Raw genomic sequence first — 24,707 nt, 5'->3', positions numbered from 1 at the left:
TTTAACTCATTCAGATTAATTGTGAATTTGCTACTGTTTTTTTGTACCAGCTGCTGCTTTTGCGAGGATATGCCTTCAACCATTCTGCTGACTTTGAAACAGTTCGCATGATTAAGGAAAAATTGTGTTATGTGGGGTATAATATTGAGCAAGAGCAGAAGCTGGCCTTAGAAACCACAGTATTAGTTGAATCTTACACAGTAAGTATTTTCGATATTTAATACGTATGTGGTTTTAAAATGGAGCACCATGATTATTGATAATGTGCTTAAGTAGGTTTTCTTAGAATCAGTATTTTTATTTTGAGTTGTTAGAGTATGTATGTGTGTGACTTTTAATGTCTTTCTACAGTAAGATTCTTTGATTTGATTATTTTAGGGCACCATATAATGTGAAATAAGGCAAATCATAAATAGCTTTTCTACCTTAGGATGTAATTAGATAAGAGATGTTATTTTGAGATTCTGAGATCTAAAATAGCACTTTTCAACATGTGTTTTGCAGAGTGTTATTTCCCTGAGATGTTATTAAGTAATTTCACAAAAATTAAAGTGGAGTTTACATTGTCCAATAAGTTTGGGATTCAGTTTCACTTTACTGAAGAGCTTCTCAGAACCTTTGATGTGCTTAGTATGTCTGTGAGAATGTGGTAAACTGCCTGTTTCTCAACCTTATTAGACTACAGGATTCTAGCATTTCATAAGACTCCTGTTCTAGGAAGAGTACTTTGGGAAGTGCTCATCCTATAGCTTTCCTATAATAATTCAGTAGGTGGCAGTCTTTTCCTGACTTCGTATTTTCTTAATGAACTGTTGAAAACAAATGTTAACTTGAAAGTAAGATTGAGAACCCAGTTATAGGTTACACCAGGAGAGTAGATTCTACCTGATTTTTTAATGTATTGTTAAGTCTATTATATTCATCTGGGTAGAAAATACTTCCATATCTCATCTTTGATCTAGTTATTACTAAAATGAAATCAAGTAATGGGCAATAAAAACAAGTATTCTTAAACCGTTTGATTCATGCAAGCTCTGCATATCACAAATATGTATGAAATAGACATTTTAAAAATTATTGTTAATTTTTATAAATTATATTGTTTTATTTTTTAAGCAATACTGATCCAAATAATTTATAAGCAACTTATTAATCTCCAGATCTGCCCTGGAGATTCTTTTCTGAAGCTTTTTTGATAGTTCCTTTAGATTTATAATTTTTCATATACCTGACTTGTAAGAAAATGGCGTGAGACAAAAAGATGAGAGAAATAGAAATGTAAAACATGTTTTATTTAATTTTTCCCCTCCTTTCTCAAAGAATTTGAGGTGGGTTACAAAAATATACACAGGTGACTTTTGGGGCGCTCACTCCCTATGCAATGTATAACTTTTGACTCCCTCAAAAATTAACTACTAATAACCTACTGTCATTGCCTTGCCAATAACATAAACAGTCAACTAACAGGTATTTTGTATGTTAAATGTATTATATACCATGTTCTTACAATAAAGTAAGATGGGAAGAAAAGAAAATGTTACTAAGAAAATAATAAGGACAAGAAGATACATTTACAGTACTTTACTGTATTTGTCGGAAAAAATGTCCTTGGACCTGTGCAGTTTAAACCCATATTGTTACAGGGTCAGCTGCACAATAAATAAAAAACAGTAGACTAATGAAACTGATGAGCAAGTGAAGAGGGATAAGGAGAGACAAGTAAAGGATAGGATAAGATTTGGTGCAAAAAAATGAGAATCCTACAGTCATAATAGGTAGGGGTAGGGTCTAGAGGTTGGTAGCTCCTAGGCCAGGTGGCCCCATGCTGACCAGCAGCCAGAGTATGGAAAGAAACCACACCCTCGGAGAAGCTGAAGTATGAGCTACAGAGGTTTTGCCAATAACCGTGTACTGTATATAAAATTTTTCCAGATATTTTGGGTGATTTCATGTGGTTTCTAAACTCACCTGATGGGTTTTTTGTTTTTTTAAGAGTATTTGTTTGAATCAGTATCCTTGGGGGTTATTTGTTTGTTTTTTGAGTGTTTTTTTTTTTAATTTGATACAATTTATTAAAAGAGTTTGTGGAGGTTTTGAAAAATATGATTACTTTTGCTTGTATCTGTAAACATGGAGTAAATTTTTTAAGGAAAAAAAAAAACCTTGGCTTTGTGGTACTTTGTCATACTGCAAAGTCATTTTTAGAGTCCAAATACAATTACGGTAGTCGTATTATTATAAATATACTGTGAGACATGTCACTGTAAGACTAATTCTGGTGTCTCCTATGGAAGTGGGTCAGATGCCAGCATACACCAGCATGCTTATAATTTAGGTCAATCCAATGAGTTGTGAGGTGGTTTTAAGAGAGGGAGGGGCACCTGGGGGGCTCAGTTGGCTAAACATCTGCCTTCAGCTCAGGTCGTGATCTCGGGGTCCTAGATCAATCCCTAGCCCATCTCCCGGCTCAGAGGGCAGTCTGTTTCTCCGTCTACCCCTGCGCCCACCCCCCCACCAGCTCATGTGCACACTTTCTCTCTCTTTCTCTCTTTAAAAAAAATGGGAGTTTTTTGGTGTTTGCCTACTTGGCTTAGTCAGTCGAGCATCCAACTCTTAATCTTGGGGTCATGAGTTCAGACCCCACATTAAAAAATAAATTAATAAAAATAAATAAATAATAAAATATATTAATGAATAAATGGGAGTTTTTACTTATCATTTCTCATTTAATTAAATATAAACATGACGTGTGACTGTCTGCATACACAGGGTCATGTTGTAATGATATCTGACCAGTTGTTTAAATCTTAATTTGCTCTGTGGGCGCCTGAGTAGCTCAGTAGGCTAAGCATCCGAATCTTGATTTCAGCTCAGGTCGTGCTCTCATGGCCGTGAGATTGAGCAGCAGACCAAGCCTTATGTTGGGCTGCACACTGGGCATAGAGCCTGGTCAAGATTCTCTCCCTTTCCCTGTTCCACTCCCCCTGTATGCATGGGCTTTCTCTCTTAAAAAAAATCCTGGGGCACCTGGGTGGCTCAGTCATTAAGCATCTGCCTTTGGCTCAGGTCGTGATCCCAGGGTCCTGGGATCAAGCCCCACATTGGGCTCTCCGCTCAGCAGGAAGCCTGCTTCTCCCTCTCCCATTCCCCCTTCTTGTGTTCCCTCTCTCGCTGTGTCTCTCACTGTGGAATAAATAAATAAAATCCTTTAAGTAAGAAATCTTATTTGCTTAAGTTGAAATTATATTTATCCATTATTTAAAATTTAATAGGATCTAGAGGGGAGCCTAGCTGGCTCAGTTGGTAGAGCATGTGACTTGGTCTTGTGAGTTCAGGCCCCACTTTGGGTGTAGAGATTACTTAAAATCTTAAAAAAAAAAATTTAATAGGGTCTAGTAAGTAGGATACAGTAGAACTGCTTAATAAAAAGTAATCTTGAGGCACCTGAGTAGCTCATTCAATAAGTATCTCCCTTTGGTTCCGGTCATCATCTCCTGGGATCAAGCCCCACATTGGGCCCCCGGCTTGTGTTCCTGCTCTTGGAGTCTCTCTCTGTGTCAAATAAATAAATAAAACCTTTAAAAATATATATTACAGTAATCTATCAGTGTTTCTTAAACTTTTCTAATCATAAAACATTTTTTGGATTACATGATTTGACAGAAGTTTTACACATGATATAAACTGTTTTGATGGCAAAACAGTAAAGTTGCACAGTGCAATTATTTGGTAAAAGAAATTATTTAAAATTTTTAACTGAATGTGTCTATGCTACATAGTAAAAATATCCATAAAATAAACCACAAATGTGTTAAAACAGAGAAACAGCATTGACACCAGCCAGTAATCCAAATGCAGTGGTTTATTAATTCTTCTCTTTTTTTTTCCCCCTAAGATTTTGTATATTTATTTGACAGAAAGAGACAGCAGGAGAGGGAACACAAGCAGGGGCAATGGGAGAGGGAGAGAAGCAGGCTCCCTGCTGAGCAGGGAGCCCAGTGCAGGGCTCTGTCCCAGGACCCTGGGATCATGACTTGAGCAGAAGGCGGACACTTAATGACTGAGCCACCCAGGCACCCCTTAATGCTTCTTTTTTATGCTTAGCTGCACACAGCAGTGGAACATGACATACTCATGCATTCATCACTTTTTTCAAGAAATTCCTGATGTTATGGCATGTTCTGCATTTAAAAAACAAAACAGCATGATAATAAAAACTGTCTAAATGTATTTTATTTCGTTTGTTTTTTTCTTTTTCAAAAATTCATTTTAGGAGAAACATATTGCTGATAATGATTTTGGTTATTGAACAGATGTGTTTAAAGTACTAGTGTTCTAAAGAACACTGGGAAATTTTTAAATAAATATGTTTTGCTGACTAATACCTGGTTATTCTTGGTTTCTAGCTCCCAGATGGCCGCATTATCAAAGTTGGGGGAGAGAGATTTGAAGCACCAGAAGCTTTATTTCAGCCTCACCTGATCAATGTTGAGGGAGTAGGTGTTGCCGAATTGCTTTTTAACACAATCCAGGCAGCTGACATTGATACCAGGTACATCATAAGTGCTGGTTTCAAAGTTATTTATCAATAGATAGAGTATGTATAGTTAAAGTGACTAAGTTGCCTATTACTTCACTCATGGTTTTGAACAGATAAGGGAAAAAATTTTTTTGAGGGTGACATTTGATGTTGGATATATATCACTGTGTCTCAGAAACCACCTTAAACTTTTTTTTAAATAATTCAGAACTTAAGGAAAATTTCCCAAGAATAATACAGAGAAGTCATGTATACTCTACTCAGTTTCTCATTCTACTAATTTTAACATTCAGCATGTTTATTCTATCATTCTCCCTCTCTTTTTTCTTGAGCCTTTTGAGAGTATGTTGAACATGAAAGTCCTCTTTACTCCTTGATATTTGCTTTGTATTTCCTGAGAACAGAGTTATTCTCTAACTAGCTGCAGTGCTGTTTCTGAGCTCAGGAGAGTGATTACTGATCTGCTGTTATCTGCCACCCATTTTTCAGTTTCGCCTGCTGTCCCAGTGATGTCCTTTATACAGTTTTTCCTTTCCCCAGGAGATTATCAAGTCTAAGCTCACACAGTGTATGTAGTTGTCATGTCTTAGCTTTTATCTGTTAAAATTCTTCAGGCTTTCATGACAGCAACATCTTTTTAGAATACAAGCCAATTATTTTAGAGAATTTTTCTCAACTTGAGTTTGAGTGTTTTTTCATGATTAGATCCAGCTTATGCATTTGGGGCTGGAATACTACTGAAGTGATGTGTCCTTCTCAGGGTGTCCCATCCAGAGATGAGTTGTTTGTTCCTTGTTGGTGATGTTAGGATTAAGCTCTTGGTGAAGTTTCCTGTTCAGTTTTTGTATTTTTCCTTTCTTAGTTTGTAAGTAATTTGTGGGAAAGTACCTTGGGACTGTATCGATCTCCTATTCCTCATTAAACCCTGCCCCCTGGGACACCTGGGTGGCTCAGTTGGTTAAGCAGCTGCCTTCGGCTCAGGTCATGATCTCAGGGTCCTGGGATCAAGTCCCACATCGGGCTCCTTGCTCAGCAGGGAGCCTGCTTCTCTCTCTACCTCTGCCTGCCTCTCTATCTGCCTGTGCTCACTCTCTCTGTCAAATAAATAAATAAACCCTGCCCCCTCACCCCTTTTAGTATTGTTGATGATTCTTGCCTAAATCCATTTTTATTGTGCTCTCAAAAAGGTAATTTTCTAATTCTGTCATTCTTTCTATATTTATTAATTGGCATTCCAGCATAAGGAAGCGCATTGCCTCGTTTTGCTTGTTATCAGTGTGAACTCATGATTTTGTCCAGTGATTCTTTTTTTTTTTTTTAAAGATTTTTTATTTATTAATTTGACAGAGAGAAATCACAAGTAGACAGAGAGGCAGGCAGAGAGAGAGGGAAGCAGGCTCCCTGGTGAGCAGAGAGCCCGATGTGGGACTCGATCCCAGGACCCTGAGATCATGACCTGAGCTGAAGGCAGTGGCTTAACCCATTGAGCCACCCAGGCGCCCTGTCCAGTGATTCTAATCTGTTACTGTCTTTATTTATTTTGATGCTCAAATTGTTCCTGATTTGGCCAGGGAGAGCCCCTTCAAACACACCTGTGTATCCTTTGACATGCTCTTATCTCTTTGAGCACATTCTGTTTTGTAGCACAGGATAGTCCTGCCTTAGCTTTAATTTTTTAGGTAAAACATTACCATCTAGTCAGAACTATATAAAAAGCATATTTTGGGGGCGCCTGGGTGGCTCAGTGGGTTGAGCCGCTGCCTTCGGCTCGGGTCATGATCTCAGGGTCCTGGGATCGAGTCCCGCATTGGGTTCTCTGCTCCGCGGGGAGCCTGCTTCCTCCTCTCTCTCTCTCTGCCTGCCTCTCTGCCTACTTGTGATCTCTCTGTGTCAAATGAATAAATAAAATCTTTAAAAAAAAAAAAAAGCATATTTTGAAGTATTACTCTCCCAGCCCCTTGATCTCTACCCTAGTCTTCCTCCCTCTTACAGGTAAATGATCTCATTAGCTTGGCTTTATCCTTTCTGTGTTTCTTATTTGTTCTTATACAAAACGTAGCTTAGTATAAATGCTTTTTTGCACTTTACTTCCTTCACTTAATATATCCTAAACAATCCCGACCATTCCTAGAGATTGTCCTTTTTTCCTCAGTGTATACATAACATTTGGTGAATCTGGGTTATGTAGGTAGATGCCAGTATTTTTGTAGACAAATAATGCTGCAGTTAATAACCTTTTGTACAGTATATTTTTGTACTGTTGGGCATATATAATTTGAAAACATTTCTAAAGGGAATTGTTGGGTCTGAGGGTAAGTAAATGCATATAGTTTTGTTACTGCTCAGTTCCCCTGTCTGGATGTTAGGACCCTTCTTCTTCCCACCTGTGTGTCCCCACAGCTTGGTCATAGTTTGGCAACTTTTTTTTTTTTTTTTTTTTTTTTTTAATTAACTTGATAGACAGATCACAAGTAGGTAGAGAAGCAGGCAGAGAGAGAGGGAGAAGCAGGCTCCCTGCTGAGCAGAGAGCCCAATGCGGGGCTCGATCCCAAGACTCTGGGATCATGACCTGAGCCGAAGGCAGCGGCTTAACCCACTGAGCCACCCAGGCGCCCTGGCAACTTTTTAACTTTTATGCCAGTCTGATGAGTGAGATGATATTTCAGTGTAGTTTCAATTTGTATTTTACTTAAGAGAGAAGTTAAACATATTTTTCTATGTTTAGGGCTGTTTCTGTCTTTTTCTGGTGAATTATCTGTTCATGGCTTTTGCTTCTGTAGAATTTTTGTAATTTTCCCCCTCAGTTTGTTAAAAGCTCTTTTTATATTATAGCTCCGTGATATTTATTGCAGGTACTTTTTCTGATTTTCCATTTGTCTCTTGTGTTTTTTGGCTATCCAAAAATTTTTATTTACTTATTAAATAAGTTGATAACCTTTTATTGCATCTAGAGTTTGAGTCATAGTTGAACAGCCCTCCTGTACATCCAGGTTATGGAGGAATTCACTCAGAAGCATTTTGTAAAAAGCAAATGTTTGCTTACTTGTGTGTTTAACCCTGAGTTAAATAACCATCAAACTAATTTTTGTGGGATGGCGGAGGAGCAGGGTAATAATGAAAAGTAATAAAAATAGCAAGCCAACTGCTTATAACAAGCTATAAACTTAATGTGAGATGATCAAAAATCTAAACCTCTCTTAGTGGGGATTAGGTAGATGCTTTTGTCCCTCGACTTAATGATCATTAATAGTAAAATTGGACTCAAAATATATACCTATTGGTGGTGATTGAAGTGTTGGCATTCCCAAAGAAACTGGAGTCCAGTTCAGGACCTTACAACAGAGCTAGCATTGGGAAGTAGCACAGCTCAGCTCCGTGTGTTCTGCATGTTGAAGGTGTACCTGTAAATGCTCGTGGGAGCGGACCATGTGGAGCCATAGCTCAACTGCATGTGCTACACTTGTGTGCGGAGCTCTGCAAGTGGGTGTAAAAGCCGCACGCTTCTGTAAGCTCCCCGGGGTCATGATAGGCTGAGCCGTTGGAAGCCAGGATGGATGAGGCCAAAATAGCTGTGGCTCAGCTCCTGAACTTCACTAGAAGAGTTCCTCAGACCCTCACTTAGTTATGTTACTCTTATTATGGAGGCAGCTATTTTATTTATTTATTTATTTTTAAAGATTTTATTTATTTATTTGACAGAAATCACAAGTAGACGGAGAGGCAGGCAGAGAGAGAGGGAAGCAGGCTCCCTGGTGAGCAGAGAGCCCGATGTGGGACTCGATCCCAGGACCCTGAGATCATGACCTGAGCTGAAGGCAGCGGCTCAATCCACTGAGCCACCCAGGTGCCCTGGATGCAGTTATTTTAGATTTGACTATCTGGTATCATAACCGGTAGCATATTTAAAGAAAGAGAAGGCTGCTCTAACAAGGAAACTCGCCAGTCTCACCTAACATAACGGCACCTAGTTCCAAGGCAAAGGAACAAAAGGGAAAAAGAACAAAAGGCAAATGGAAAAATTGGGAAACAACTGAAATCATAGTAGAAAATGGTTAGTTATGGTAAACTTCGAGAAGCACTGTGATGACATACATAGTCCAAATCATGGAAGTTTGTGATGTTAACTCTGGTCCTTGTTAAATGCCCAGTTGCAGGGGTGCCTGAGTGGTTCAGTCAGTTGGGCATCTGATTCTTCTGATTTCAGCTCAGGTTATGATTTCAGGGTCATGAGATCGAGCCCCACATCAGGCCCTGAGGTCAGTGCAGAGTCTGCTTGTCCCTCTCCTTCTTCCCCCATGCCCAGCTTGCTCTCTCTCTCTCAATAGAAAAATAAAAATCTTTTTTTTTTTTTAAGTCTCAATTATATTTGCAGGACAATGTGTCATGTGCTTTAGAAGCATTCTCATTAAAATTATAATAAGTATTTTACATGTAGAGAGGGTTTGTTATCTAATAACAGCATTAATAACAAACGTTTGTTATCTAATAACAGCATTAATAACAAACCTTGCGATCCATGTTGAATTTTATTTAATTCTCCCAGCAATCGCTTGAAACTGACAGATATAAAAGGAATGCTGAAAGACTGTTTTTCTCATCTGAAACCCCAAATGATACCTTTTGTGTCTTTCTAGATCTGAATTCTATAAGCACATTGTGCTTTCTGGAGGGTCTACTATGTACCCTGGGCTGCCATCACGGTTGGAACGAGAACTTAAACAGCTTTACTTAGAACGAGTTTTAAAGGGAGATGTGGAAAAACTTTCTGTAAGTATCAGTCAATAATCCAGCTGTTAACATACTTTTTAAAACCCTATAAAGTAGCTTGTGAATCTTGACAACCACCAGAGGGAGCAAGAAGTCTTCCTAAACAAATTTTTAATGAAGTCACATGCAGCCTTGAAGAGATAGAAGTAAATGGTTCAAGGTAAGCTCTGTTTCAGAATGGTTGTACTGCCTGGTCACCTCTGTGGTCAGTGGCTGGAGGCAGTGAGGTCCCAGGCCACATGTTCTGGTTCCTCTGTAACAGACAACCTGGAGCCTAGGTGCTTCTAAGGGCACAGGAAGAACCTGCCATATAGTATTCCTTCCCCCAGCCCTTTTCTGTGGGGATATGTTCAAAGGCTCCCAGTGGATGCCTAAACCGCAGATAATACTGATTCCCCCCATACAAGAGCACTTATGATGAAGTTTAATTCATAGATTAGGCCCCAGAAGAGATTAACAACAACAACAGCAACAGTAAAATAGGACAGTTACAACAATACACTGGAAAAAAGTTATATGAGTGTGGTCTCTGTTAAAATATCCTATTGTACTATACTCACTCTTGTGGTGATGTGAGGATAAAATGCCTTTGTGACGAGATAAGGTGACAGGAGTCACGCAGGCCTCATCATGCAGTGCTATGTTGGCTGGGCCATCTTCTGCTGCCAGACCATGGGTAACTGAAACCACAGATAAGGGGCGACTGCTGTGTTATGGAGAGAGAAATGCCTCTTGGGGTTTGGGGGTTCTTTTTAGCTAACTTTTCGGATATGTAACCAGCCTTCATTGCTACTCTTGGACTGTCTCAAATTTCTGATTCTGGATTATTTTTCTGGCTATTTCTTGTATACGTCTTACTTCCCTAAAAAGATTGTAAAACATAATGTAGCAAATATTTTGCATCCCCATCAGCTGTCCTTGCTCTTGAAACAGTTTAATTGGTAGTTGTCAATGTATAGAATAGAAAGTAATTTACAAACTAGAAGGTAATAGGTGATGGTAATTCGGCATTGTTTTTTTTTTCTACCAACACTGGAGTGTGCAAAGTACACTATATATACTATGCACTCAGCCAGGGTCATTTAATTCCAGGTTAATCTCTGAGCTTTGTCCCAACAACCTTGATCAGCTGTTGTAGATAATGAGATTACATATTACAGAGGACTATATATATCAGAGATACTAATGTCACATTTTCATCTGTCACTAAATTGTGAAAATGGAGTGTGGACTCACATATATTAAATAAATTAAAAGACTCAAAAGGAACCATATTGTCTAAGTACTTTGCTTATTTGATTTTTTTTTTTTGTCATACATATAATTTAAAATTAATCTCAGGTGATTATTTCCTTACTCAGCAAATATTTCTTGACCTCCTTCTGGATGCCAAACACTTGTCTAGCTGCTGGAACAAACAAAACAGTAGTAAATAAAAACCAGGTCCCCACTTTTATTCTATGAATGTGTCAGTAGTAATAAGCACTATGAAGAAAAGGAAGGTAAGGTGAGGGGCTAGAAAGTGGTAGTGACTGGGAAGGTGGCACGCTCCTTCATGTAGTGTGGTCCCGGAAAGACTCTGATCTCCTCAGAGATCTTCTGAGCAGAGACCTGGATAGAGTGAGCCTGTGAGCCATGTAACCATCTGTGGGAAGAATCTTCGAGGCAGGAATGGCAAGTACAAAAGCCCTGGGTTGAGGCGTCTGGGTGGCTCTATTGGTTAAATGTCTGCTTTCGGTTCAGGTCATGATCCCCGGGTCTTGGGATTGAGGCCTGTTTTAGGCTCCTCACTCAGTGGGGAGTCTGCTTTTCCCTCTCCTTCTGCCTGCTTCTCCCTCTGCTTATGTGCTTGTTTGCTTTCTCTCTACCTGTCAAAAAAATAAATAAAATTTTACTCCTTCCCACCTCCCCCCCACACAAAATAAAAGCCCTGGGTTGTCAGGAATGTGCAGGTATGGCTGGGGCAGAGTGAGTAAAGGGGAGGCCTGCTTGGTGAGGTCAGAAAGGTGGTTGGATGCAGGTCTCATCAGCCATGGTGAAGGGTTTAGCTTTACTCCTAGTGAAACTGAAAGCCTTGGGAGGGTTTTGAGCAGAGAAGTGGTAGGATCTGACTTGTTTTTAAGGGATCACTAAGTCTGGTGTGGGGAAGGGAGGAAGAAAGAAGGCTGTTGAAGGACAAGGTGGCGGGCTGGGAGGGAGGGAGGTGGTGGTGGAAGTTCATGAGATGGAGGAGGTATGAAATTGTGTTCTTGAAGAGTAGAAGAGAGAAGACACGTGCTGTGGGCTTGCCAGGCTGTGCTAAGGAGCTCAAACGAAGGAAGTGATGCAGTTCAGCCAAGACAGGCAGTTTCTCACCTGTCATGTTCAGTTGCTTGGGGGCAGCTACAGAGTAGAGAGGTGGTCCCCCGAGTCCGTGCTGTGCCTCATGAAGTGAGAGGGAGAGAAGGATGAAGTCACAGAGGAGACCAGGAAGTGGTGGGGAGAGCACACACACGCACAGGAAGAGCGGGCATGAGGGGAAATAAATCGGGACTCCTATAGGTGACTTGGCAAAGAGGAGTGGTGGCTGGAATGGTCTGACAGAATCAGTTTCAAGGGACGTGGCTCAGTTGGCTAAGCGACTGCCTTTGACTCAGGTCATGATCCCAGGGTCTTGGGATCGAGTCCGGCATCCAGCTCCCTGCTCCGCGGGAAGCCTGCTTCTCTTCCTGGCTGCTGCTCCCCTGCTTATGTTCTGGCTCACACGCGCGCGCTCTCTCTCTCTCTCTCTCTCTGACAAATAAATAAATAAATATCTTAAGGAAAAAAAAAAAAGAATGAGTTTCAACTTGGGAGTTGCAAGGAGGAGAGAGAGAGAAGCAGCAGTGAAGAACCAGAATTGGTGTGACCAGACCAGGTGGTGTGAGAGAACTACAGCGCCCCCTCAGAGCTGCAGGGACAGAGCTGCAGGAACGGCAGCGCCTTCAGGGACTAACCAGCTTTCCCTTAGAGCCAGGGCGGCTGACCTTCCGGCCTGTATCATACTGCCTGTTTGTATAAATAAAGTTTTATTGCAACAAAGCCAGGCCTATTTTTTTTTTTAAGTAAGTAAACTGGTGTTTATACCTGATCCTACAATTCAGTTATGTGACGTGGGGGCAATCTAAAGTGACATAGTGACTTTGAGTCCTTTTGCAGGATTTGTGACACAGTAAATTGATCTATGACATTTTAAGGTTTTTCTTTCAGGCATGGAATGATCACACATGGAGGTGTGTCTTCTATTAGACAATCAATAGTGGCTGCAGAGTGTAAAACTTATTCCACTTACCTAATTTTGGTTACTGTGTTCATTTTTTCCCCAGCATCTCCAACGGTTTATTTGACCATATTTGGCCTTGTTTATTTTGAGAACATTTCATTTGAATTTGAGACAATAAAAACTGAACTTTGCTTATAAGAAAAGAATTCCAATCCTACTCTTACATGGGACAGCAATCATAGAGGCATTAGACCTTGAGGAAACCATAGAAGTCCTCTTATCCAAAATCTTGACTTAACATCTAAGTGATTTTCTCATGTGGTCATCCCCAGGAGGTGAAGAAACCTGCCACAATCAGGACTCTGGTACTTGGGCTCTCAGTAGGCTGATTGTGCGATTTATTGTTCATATCAAGACCATTTTGAGAGTGACAAGGGGTGTTGTTAATAGAGATGGGAGAACAGGTGTAAATCAGCACACTGGGATGGTCTGTGTGATCTCCTTGGTGTGAGCTTTGGGCAAATTACCAAAAATGTCTACTTCAGATAAAAAGTCAAGCCATCCTGCTTACATCACAGGACTTGTGGGAATTCAGCAGCAGAATATATGAGACAGTCATCTTCATGAAGCAGAAAGCATGATGCACTTGTGACATTTTACGATCTTGTCTTTTTCTCCTTTAAGAAATTTAAGATCCGCATCGAAGACCCACCGCGCAGAAAGCATATGGTGTTCCTGGGTGGTGCTGTTCTAGCAGATATCATGAAGGACAAAGACAACTTCTGGATGACCCGACAAGAATACCAAGAAAAGGGTGTTCGTGTGCTGGAGAAACTTGGTGTGACTGTTCGATAAACTAACTCCAGAGCTTGTTCACATCACACCCCTAATGCTTTCTTTTTGCCTTTATTGCCAGTCTTTGAACTCATTCAACTCCAGGACATGGAAGAGTCCTCTCTGTGCCCTTTGACTGGAAAGGTCAGGTTTTATTCTGGTGTCTTGGGGAAGCTTTGTTAATTTTTTGTTAATGTGGGTAAATCTGTTTAATTCAGCCACTTCCCTACAAACACGATGAGAGGGCAAAGGGTCCTGTCTGCTGCTTTGTTTCTTCTAAGTAGGCATTTAGATCATTCCTGTCGGCTTCCTATTTTCACTTTACTGCTCTAATGCTGCTAGTTTTAGTCTTTAGCACGCTAGGTGGTATGCCTTTATTAGCATAAGAAAAAACTTTACAGGGGCTTTTACATATTATTGGGGTGGGGGTGGTGAGGGGCGGGTGAGCGGCTGCTGACCCCTTTTACAGCACTTCCTCCCTGGTGTGGTGCTTTCAACAGTCACTGCACAGTTAAAGTAACTTAAAGCTTCTGGAATTAACATTTTAGGGGAACGTTAGACTCAGAATTCAAGTGTTTTTGGTGGGTTTTTGCGTGGGGGCAGGGAGTGGTCTTTTGATTTTACAGTTTTGATTTTTTGAGCTTTTCTGCTCTGAGGTGTGTAAGATGAAATTTATTTACAGTACTTTGATTTGGCAGGTTTTTATCTACTTTTGCTCTGCCTAGAACTGTTTCCATGATATAAAAAGCAAGTGTAATACTCCATTACCATGTGGCTTAGGGATTTATTTGTTTTGTTTTGTTTTTAAATCAACCATGTTAGTTGGGAATAAACTCCCTAGAATCTATCAGTACAAAATTAACAGTTTAAAAATGCTTTTGGAAATTCAGATTACAGATGAAAAAAGTGCTTAAGAGTGCTTCTTTTTATACCAGAAGCATTAAGGTAATCCAGTGCCAAGTACCATTCTTGCAGTTACGCTTTGATATATCTGACCAGTGCTTCTTTAGTAAGAATAGGTAGATACATAGGAATAATTACTGGCAGTAGGTTATAATTGTTGGGTTAAAAATAACATTGAAATATGGGACTTGTTGCCAGTTGGGTAATTTTCATTGCTTTTTTATTATTATTTTAATTTGAAACCTGGAAGTAGAATAAAATTTGACTACTTAAAATGTTGGCAAAAAAAATATCAAGATTTAAATTCATATTTGTACTGAAAAAGTAATCATAACAATAAGTCTCAGTCATCTTATGCTTGAAAGAAGAGTTGTTGATATTTTGTAAATGTTAGCAAACTTTCCCATCTGTCAGAAAATCATATTTATAAATCCCGTCGGTATTGCTTTGTGTCTGAAAAATATCAACTAGTACTCAGACTTCTTTCTAAATTTGAAAAATAAAGTAATAAATTGTATCACGCTAAGTACAAAATGCAGATTCTGGGGAGAAATGTTTTCCTTCATTTCAAAATATTCTTTAGTAATAATGGCTTTGAACGAAGAAGCTTAATTTTCAGGTGACTGAAATTGGAGAAATTATTGGCTTTATAGAGTCTCTTTTCTGTGAGAAAACTTAAAAATCAATTTTTATGAAATAAGCAACAAAAGGTTAGTTTTAATTATGTAGCTTCTGTTAATATTAAGTATTTTTTTGTCTGTTTTACCTCAATTTGAAACAAGTAAAAGAAGTTTGCCTGCATGCTGGACATGCTTCAGTACACTTGAATAGCCTATGAATAACATGTACTAGATTTGAGGGACATGGATGTCAGTCATTTTAGAATTCTCAAGTGTTCCTAAAATCATGTTCATATAAATCCCCCTAGACTTTGAGTCCTGGACTAGATAAAGGACACAAATGTAGGGCCAGTACCTACCAGCTGTTCATTTCCAGTAAATGGATTAACTCTTGGCCTTTGGTCATGATTTTAATCTATGGGGGTAGAAAACAACAAGGAATAGGATAGACTCTTAGAACAAGGAAAGAGCAGTTATCTTTTGTCCCTTGAATATAGAATTTGCTTTTAATTTCATGATTCTGCTAGCAGACACGACCATTCAAATGGTATATATATATATATACATATATATATATATATATATATATAATTTTAAAATTCCATTTTCTAATTTTCCTATTCTAAGGTAAAATGATTCATTTAGTTATTGGGGGGTAGTAGAAAATAATGTTTAATTGGAGTTGCCAGGTGTAGGAGTCCCTCAGATATTAACATTTTTTCTGTTTTAAAAGCGATCTGAGTTTTAGCTCTTGAAAACAATTGTCACTCAAATTTCCAATAATGATTAAAATTCCTTTTAAATTAGAATTGCCAATGCCTTGACCTTGAGAAGGGTTCCTTAGAAATAAATCCTACATTTAAACTTTTTTCTTTAAAGCATGGTATTGGATGTTGACTTTTTATAGTTCTAAGCACTGTTAACAATATCAGGAAGGTGTTTTGAGAGAGATCAATGGAAAGTTAAACATTCTACATCTAACGTGAATACACTTCTTTTTGATTCAGAAAATAAAATCAGATTTTTGAAAGTAAATTTGAATTTTGTCTTGGTTTTACCTATTGTTTTTCTCTCTAGTTTCATTTTCTTATTTTTGTTCATATTTTCACTTTCGCTAATGCAAGAGGGATTGACAACTTCATCTGCATACAACACAAAATGTTAGGCGAGCTTCAGCTCAGTATTGTTCTATTATTTGACCAAAAAACCTCTTTATTCTGGTATGATTTTAAATACATAAGTAAAACAAAAACTAGAAAACAGAGTAAATTACACAGCTGTATTAGAGGGTTCTTTCCCCTCAAGTGGATTGTTTTGTTTCCTAGAAGATTTAAGATGGCTTTTGCAGGATTAGGAATGCTAGACAGATCTATATGTAAGGGGCCTGTGTATTAAACTGACTTTTCCTTGTTTTCATACTAACCTTTGAGGATGGGGCTGAGGAGTAGATAGGATTCTTGTGTATCCTTCTTCATGAACTTGCTTGCTTGAATCTCATTACTCCCTTCATGGCCATGTTACACCAGGATGTCGTGAAGTTTGCCTCTGGTGTCTTCTCCAACCTCTTTTTAGTTGCCAGTATAATGGGACAACTATCTCCATGTGTTACAAGACGGAAGATACTGGGCACTGCTCCTTGTTGATGGGATGAAGGTTTCAATGGTCTCCATTGGTTTTCTTCATCCATAAACTTTGACCACTGTACAGTTGAGTGTGGAACTGTGCTAATTTTAGAACCACCCAAGAGAGTACCGAACGAAAGTGAACCATTTTCTCAAGGATTCATTTTAGCTCAATATTTAACATGTAATCTAATCTTGGACTAATTGGCCAGTATCCATAGTACCTGGGATATTTGTAGGGTCCCTTTTTTCCACCAGCTCAAATTCCTTGACCTATTAAAAGCTTGAATACTTGGGGCGCCTGGGTGGCTCAGTGGGTTAAGCCGCTGCCTTCGGCTCAGGTCATGATCTCAGGGTCCTGGGATCGAGTCCCGCATCAGGCTCTCTGCTCGGCAGGGAGCCTGTTTCCTCCTCTCTCTCTCTCTGCCTGCCTCTCTGCCTACTTGTGATCTCTCTCTGTCAAATAAATAAATAAAATCTTTAAAAAAAATAAATAAATAAATAAATAAATAAAAGCTTGAATACTTTGTAAAGACCAAATTTCTGACTTTAACCACTCTATTGCAAGTAACCTTAGCTATAGAACAGAAAAAGTTGCGTTGGGATTGTCAGTAAGGCAGCTGTTGTATAAATTCACATTGATTTTTTGCATTAGACTTAATACTTTAAAACCCTCCTAAAGCATCTTGCCCTGTATTGTTGAACATCTGAAGTTAGGGAGAAGGAAGCTATTACACTATAGTTACTTTTGTTTAAGTCATCTGCACTATGGCAGTGACAAAAACAATGCTTTGTACCTGTTCTAAGTGTCTCATTTTGTGTTGTGTGCAGATGCAAGATACCTAACTGGGCAGGGGGAATTGAAATGATTACTCTCTTTGGCAGAACAGTTCCTGTTCTGCTTCCTCTCTACCTTCAGTTCCTCCCCACCCAGAAGAGGAAAAAGACTGGAAAGGACTCTGCAAATATTTTTCCTTGAAAGAGAAGACTTAGTATTTTAACTATGCTTGCGTGCACCAATTGAAAGGTTTGGGTTTAAGAAGTGCAGAAAGCAGTTAAAAGAGTAATAAACTATGGATCTTAAGCCCAAGGTAGACTCCCTACAACACTGCCTTTGCCATTTAGCATTAGGTTGAGCTTTTGCCTGACGAATGCTTTTTCTTAAAGGTCAGTAAAAAGGAGACTTTACTGAGCTGCTTTGCTCTTCCTTGATTATGGGTTTGGAAAAGAGGGCCCCAACTCTCAGGTATTAAGAGTTCCTAGGGACTAAAAAAGTAATTGTAAATATTTGAATGCAAAGATATTAATATCAAATAAAGGTTGACATTTTAAGCAATTAGTTCAGGAAACCAAAGTTAAGACCTGCCGCAATATTAAGTTGATCTTTTTGTTGAGCCTTGATGTTGTATGCAGGGGTTGGGATGTTTTCTCTAGGCATATGGCACAAGAAAATTGCAAGGCCTGTCTTATCTTAGGTAACCAAATCTAAGGATTTCCTGAGTGAGGATTACTTCTGTCAACTGCTCTTAAAACATTTTCATATCTCCTACCAACTTGATATTTGAAAAGTAAAAATTTGGAATTTAAGTAAGGTTCAAATGTCAAAAGTAAGTTGATAACATACATTTGACCCCTTGATTCAAAATCTTCAGTCTATCTCCACATATGTGTTTTCTTTCTTAGATCTAAAGCTTCTGGCATTAAATTTTAAGAACTGTTGAAAGAGGGGTGCCTGGGTGGCTCAGTGGGTTAAAGTCTCTGCCTTCCGCTCAGGTCATGATTGGGGGATCGTGAGATTGAGCCCCGCATCCACACATCGCATCGGGCTCAGCAGGGAGCCTGCTTCCCTTCCTCTTTGCCTGACTCTCTGCCTACTTGTGATCTCTGTCAAATAAATAAATCTTAAAAAAAAAAAAAAAAACTGTCGAAAGAAATGTAGGTTTGGAAGCTAACAATATGATGACTGGGTATAATTCAAAAGACCTTGATGATCAATTTAAAAGGCCATTTTGCTTGTTTGTTTTTTAGAGCCTTATGTGGAATTTAATATATAAAGTATCCTACAAGAAATTATGTAGATGGAGCAAAATTACCTAAATTTCAAAAATAGTCAAATTACTTGCCCCTTCATGTCTCTTTTGATAGGTAGGTTAGAATCACAGGGAGTGTTTAAAACAAATGCAGGTTCCTGCCCTCTGGGCCCACCAGGTTTGGGGCTGAGAATCGGCCTGTTTTCCGGCTCAGCCAGTGGTCCTACATTCCCCTCAAAGCTCTCACTCCGCTGCTGTAGGATCTTAACAGAATAAGCAGCCCAAGGAATGAGCCACTCCCCAGGGCACACACTGGCCTGCCCTTGCCCCACTCTCCTGACGCCTCTTGGAGCTTTTAGCGAATAGGTTCTGAAGTGAGACGGGAAGAGGCCCTGAACGCCACCTCTGAGCAGAGCTGGGTGGCCGGTTGTGCCGGCCTCCATCCCCTCCCCCAAACAGATCCTCTGTCCGCGATCCCCAATCCTGCTGGCCGATAAGAGCCTTTACTCAAAATGCAAATTCTTGTGGGAAGGTTACAGCCCCATTAGCCATTTACACATATGTGTGAATTAAAAGGAAGCGCTGGGACTCAAACTGACACCCAGTGAAGCTTACCAGCTCTTTGTGATTTAAGGCAAGGGAAAGTCTGTAAGTTTGGCCCAACTTGCCTTGAAGAAAACAGACTCCAAGGAATGTGGAGTTATTAGTGTATTACTTTTTAGAGGCCCTATACATGGGAACTGGGTGCTTGGAAACAGCGAAATAACCAGAGCAAACTGCTTATTTCAGAATTGTCCTGAGATATTTTCTCCTCACTCTGACTTGCATGCTTCCCAGCTCCCTGAACTCAAGCTAGTACAGCTAGTGCTACAATTCAGCCCTTTGACGGATTGTAAAATGGTCTGTAGTCACCCAGCTACCAGATGTAGGGAGAGGAAATAATCTGTTTCAGGTTCCATGCAACTAACTTACAAGCGAACCTCCTGATGCAACTTGGAGCCCGTGCCCGCGGATATATAAGTTTTGATTTTTTGAGAGTATAAACCCAGTTCCAAAATTTGGAAGTTTGTGGCATTTTATTATTGTAGTTTCTAGATGCTAGAGAGACGCAGAAGCTTACATTTGCTTTTTCAGGCAAGGATGAATTTAGCCAGAGATTCGAGTGAGGAGGAGAGGAGGGAGGGGGCGGGCCATTTATATGAAAATGCTGCAGGTGAGTGCACGCAGGGGGTGGGGGGGGGGGACAATAACCCGCTGCAGGTAAGGAGGTGGCTGATTTTCAGAGTGGGAACCCTCTCTAAGGAGTTGTGTGGAGCCTCTGGGTGAGTAGGAAGTTACTTTTCTCTTCTGAACCTACGTCTTCAACAGCCCATACCAGTAGGCTCTAGAGTGCTCTAGCAGGAGAGGCTGTAGCTAATGCTGGGTGCGTTTTCTTGCTGTTTGCGTGTATCTTATTCCTACCGAGTTCGCCACGAAGGCTTCTCTTAAATTGTCCGTTTCACTCCAGAGCGCACAACAAATATCCTGCAGCCTTTTCAAGTACCACCTGTGACAGCACGGTTAGCTAAGATGCATATCGAATATTTGGGAGCCTCATCTGTTCCAAATGTTGATCTGAAATTTGTCCCAAAGTGGAGGTGTTTAACTGTTCATAATGACCAATTGTTATTTTAATGACTGCTATAAATACATTTCTTAACCACACAAAAACTGACTGAAAATCACAAGGTCCCCTAAAGCAGAATGCTGTTTCATAATGTGGATTTGGAAGTGGGGGAGGTGTCAGTGTTTACCATTTGCCTTTTCTCAAACAGGTGGGAGTGATATTAGGAACACTGTTTCTGACTATAAGCGACTTTTCTTTTAAAAATCATGTGACAATGTCATGTTTGGTTTTGGTTAATTCTACCAATCTCAGAAAAGAGTTGGCTGAAAATTATGTTTCTCTTTCCCATCCCAAATATGTAGCGCTCTTTTATACTTTGAGCCCCTTTTTCTGCTTCTACCATTCAAAAGAAGCCAAGATTTGTGGTAGTAGCCAAAAAAACAAAAAAACAAACAAACAAAAAAACTCTCTCCAGGTGTTTTCAGAATAACAAAAAAGACTTCCTAGAGCGTTCTAAATGGAAGTTTGTTTTGTTGCATTTGTGGGTCCTTTGAACAAATCTGTGAGGGAAAGGATTTGTAGGATGAAATGCCCATGTTTAAGAGTCTGAAGAGGTTTTGATTTATGGAGCCCCCAGCCCCGCCGTCGAAACACTGAGACCGGAAAACCTTTGAGCAAATGAAACCAAATGGCTGCTCCCTCCACTAGCTGATGGCATTCAGAGGCTGGGACCCAAGGAGGGACTTTTCCCACAAAGTTTCAGTACAGTTACTACTTGAAAGAAGAGGTCCTGTTTTCTTCAGGCTCCGAGCTTGTCTGCTAAAATAATCAGCTGTGAGGCAGATGCAGGGAGGGGAGAACTCCGTCTGCAAAAGGCAGGTCGAGGTTTGGAGAGGAGGAGGAGGAGCTAAGGCCCTGGCTGGACTCAGAGCTGCCCACCCTTGTGAGGAGCAGAGCTTGCCAAGAATCTCCACACTGATTTATTGAGGAGAAATGAGGAAACCATTTGCCCCAGATATCTTGGATTTGTGACAATATCGGTGTAAACTATTTTCATTTCGACCAAGAGAATTCCGAGTTTCCGAGGTGCTTTACCACCCCCTGCCACCCCCGCCCCCCGGCCCCGCCGCCTTGGACCCTCCATGTGTTTGGGGCAGCACTCAGGCCAGCGGCTCTCAACGGGAGTGGGGGCGGGGGGATAAAGATACCCGGCCCCACTTTCGGACACTGAGGTGACACGCTAAGAAGAGCTCCTTTGCATTTGGAAAAACCTAAATCAGAAACCAGAAACCATAGAAATCTGCGCATGTTTTCCCAAAGGTTCCTCTTAATCGTTTTCTTAGAGAATGAAGCCCAATGCTTTCTACCTAGAACTCAACTACTAGGGGCCCGTGGACTCCTGGTTTCTCCCTCTGTTTTTCTCTCTTCCCTTCCCTCTCTCTCTCCTTCCCTTGTGCCTGGAGAAAATCGGCCGGCTTCCTTTATTACTCTCCAAAGTGTTGCCAGTCTCATCCGTTTGAGAGGGCTTTTGTTTCAAACCCCTTTTGGAAAAGGAGAGCGTTTTCCGGCCTTGGTGTAATGCCTTTTAGAGAAGAATGCATCTTGAACTGGTGTGTATCCATCTCTCACTTTGCCTTGATTTTCCGTGAGCCAAGCCAATAGGGGTCCTCAGGCCCCCCAGTAATGGCAGGAGGCCCCTAGAAACAGTACCAGTGAGGACACAACAGAAGGCTGTGCTGGGCACCGAGGGCTGGTGCTCAATATCATTCAGGTCCGGAGTTGTTACCCGCACTTCCTAGATGAGAAAACAGACCGCGGAAGAAAACTAACCAGGACAAGGACGTGAAGCTAGGAAGTCGTAGAGGCAGAGTCTAACTCGAGCATCTCTGGCTTCAGCACCCCACCATGGCTCTGCGTGGCCATCTGTGTCTGTCTGCCTCCCTTTCAAAGCCTTGATCAGCTTCCGACCCCATCATGACTCTTCTCGCCTCCCCTCCCGACCCCCTCACTCAGAGGCCTTGGGAAAAGCACTTGTCTTTTGTGTGCCTTAATTTAACTCAGGCAGATGAGTAGAGTGCCCTCATCCTGGAGCGGTTGACATCCCAAGGGCCATTAGAGAAGTGCTTTGATATGAAGTGCGCTGTAAGAGCTTTGCTCTTCTGTTTCTAGCAAACCAACTCCAGGAAGAGAATCAAGTGGTAACCCTGGGAGTGAACGAGCGAGCAGTCCGCTGGGCACAGGCACTGACGTCCAGAGGAGCTTGTCACCCTCTGAGGATTTATCAAGTTTGGGGTTTAAAAAAAACATTTTTTCTCAGTAGGCAGAAATTTTGCCCAGAGGGTGTACATCCTGGTCCAGGGCTCTGAATTTCTATCAGAACTTGACAAATTCATCAGGAGAGGTCTCAAACCCTCTGCTCACGACAGGAAGGGGAGAAATGGAAAGAATGTCAGTTATTAAGGTTTGCAGTGGCCCCTGGATTCCCAATGGCCCTTGAAAAGAACACTTGGGGAGCGGAAACCTTTGAATGGCTCAGTCTGGTAAGAACTTGCCTGTGTGGAATGCGTGGAGAGTGGCGAGAACACGAGCAAGCTCTTCCCACCAAGCGTTGTCAAGGGGCCCGGCCCACGGGAAGGCCGGCTAGAGAGGCTAGAATGCGCCAGGGGTGGTAGCTCTGCGCCCAAGCCGAGCGGCTGGGGGCCACTTAGCAGCAGTGAATTCAAGGATGTTCCCCGGATCTCCTTCTGTACTGAGAAGAGCAGTGTTGCTGGAAGTGGCCATTGTTTGCTTCTGTCCCCCTTTGGCTAGGAGCAGAGGGAGGGGCCTGGATCTGGGTCTCCTGTCATCACTGCGGGAGCACAGGATTAGTGGTTAGCCTCTCTCTCAAACCCCCCGGGGAGCAAAGGGCAAGAAGGAAGGAAGTTGTGTAGGATAAACAAAACAAAGCAAGACCAAAAAAAGCCGCAAGAAAGTACTTCAGATGTGCAAGAATCTGTAATTCACATACTCAGGGGATGGTTGAGGGTTAGGACCTGGATTAAATGCTTTCATACGAACCAGAATACCAAGAGTAGGGAGTGTCTGGCTGGGGCTGAAGAGGCCCTGGAAACAGATTCCTCTTACATTTCCGGATGTTTAGAACTATCAAGGCCTATAAATTCTTTGTAACTGTCTCTAGCAAGTTTAACCTAAGGCTGTTCACATTGTCCATTTACTATAGGTTTTCATAATAGGATTAAATAGGTTTTACGAACTCGTTGAAAATCATCACTTCAAAAAAAAAAAAAAACTGGTTTAAAAGAGGTGAATATACTGATAACAGTGTGATATGATCTCTTGAATGTTAATCAAAACCCATTCCGGGGCACCTGGTGGCTCTGTGGGTTAAGCCTCTGCCTTCGGCTCAGTTCATGATCTCAAGGTCCTGGGATCAAGCCCCAGAGTCAGCCTCTCTGTTCAGCTGGAGCCTGCTTCCCCCCAACCTTCTAGCCTGCTCTCTCTGCCTGCCTCTCTGCCTACTTGTGATCTCTGTCTGTCAAATAAATAAACTATTAAAAAAAAAAAAAAAAAAAAAAACCAACCCATTCCAAGTGAAGGCATCTCCATCAGATACTATTTTAGGGTAAAGAGGAGGGTACCTGGCAACCTTTACAATTCAGTGCCTTTAGTGTATCAAGGACTAGATTCCTTGGGACCAGTACTGTGTGTCACACCTCATAGATGGGGTTTTTCAATATCTTAATGACTTTAAAAAGTAGGATCGGTGGGCATTTTTAGAGGCTGCTACATTCTCTCCTTGTAAAGTATGCTGAGGATTTCTAAGCCAAATGCAGTGGAAAGTTGTCAGCCTTGTGCAGCTGTTCTGGAGAAGGGCTTGTGGGCCAGCCTACTTGGGAACCAAAGTTTTTGCAAATTCTGCACGTGTACATGTATGAAATTAACTTGAAGTTGAACTTGACAGTGAACCAGAAAATGAAACAAAAAAATAACAAAATCAACTCATGACAATGTTAGTTTCAGCTGGTGCAAAATAAGCACATTTGAAATTACATTGATTTTGCAGGAAATACCTCCCCCCCCCCCCCCCCCCACACTGGATAACATTATTATACTCTGTGTGAATTATAGTTATTTAGCCATCAGCTTGAGTGTAGGGTCAGGGGTCCCCTTGTTTAAAGATCACAAGCTGTGTTTCCTAAATGCAATGGTGGCAGAGACAGCCGAGAATTTGAAAGAGATTCAGCTCTGTAGAGTGCTTCTCCCCTACCCTTCACCCCCCAGCCGCCAACGTTTGGTAAAGATTTTATTTATTTATTTGAGAGAGTGAGTGTGAGAGCACAAACCAGGGGTGGGGCAGAAGGAGAAGCAGACTCCCAGCTGAGCAGAGAACACCACACAGGACCCCAGGATCATGACCTGAGCCAAAGGCAGACACTTAATGCACTGAGCTACCCAGGTGCAACCTCCCCTTCCCTTTTTAAAGTAGCCCTAAAATTGGTCCGAAACCATTGACATTTAAGATCACTTGTATTTGCATGGAATGC

The 24,707-nt window shown here is 41.0% G+C and overlaps 1 protein-coding gene across 1 annotated transcript in view; it reads left to right on the top strand.

Moving 5' to 3' along the window:
• The window catches only part of ACTR2 (actin related protein 2), a 38,372-nt gene extending 23,549 nt beyond the window's left edge, over positions 1-14,823 (top strand). Inside the window, exons 6-9 of the mRNA XM_059405962.1 lie at positions 51-200; positions 4,407-4,552; positions 9,175-9,307; positions 13,233-14,823. Of these exons, the coding sequence (XP_059261945.1) occupies positions 51-200; positions 4,407-4,552; positions 9,175-9,307; positions 13,233-13,403 (600 nt within the window). The 3' untranslated portion in view covers positions 13,404-14,823. The remainder of the gene's footprint in view (positions 1-50; positions 201-4,406; positions 4,553-9,174; positions 9,308-13,232) is intronic.
• The last annotated feature ends 9,884 nt before the right edge of the window (positions 14,824-24,707 follow it).

Source organism: Mustela nigripes, chromosome 7, assembly GCF_022355385.1.
Source record: "Mustela nigripes isolate SB6536 chromosome 7, MUSNIG.SB6536, whole genome shotgun sequence".
In the NCBI taxonomy this organism is placed as follows: Eukaryota; Metazoa; Chordata; class Mammalia; order Carnivora; family Mustelidae; genus Mustela; species Mustela nigripes.
The sequence above is the reverse complement of the archived record's forward strand: the minus strand, read 5'-3'. Positions and strand labels throughout refer to the sequence as shown.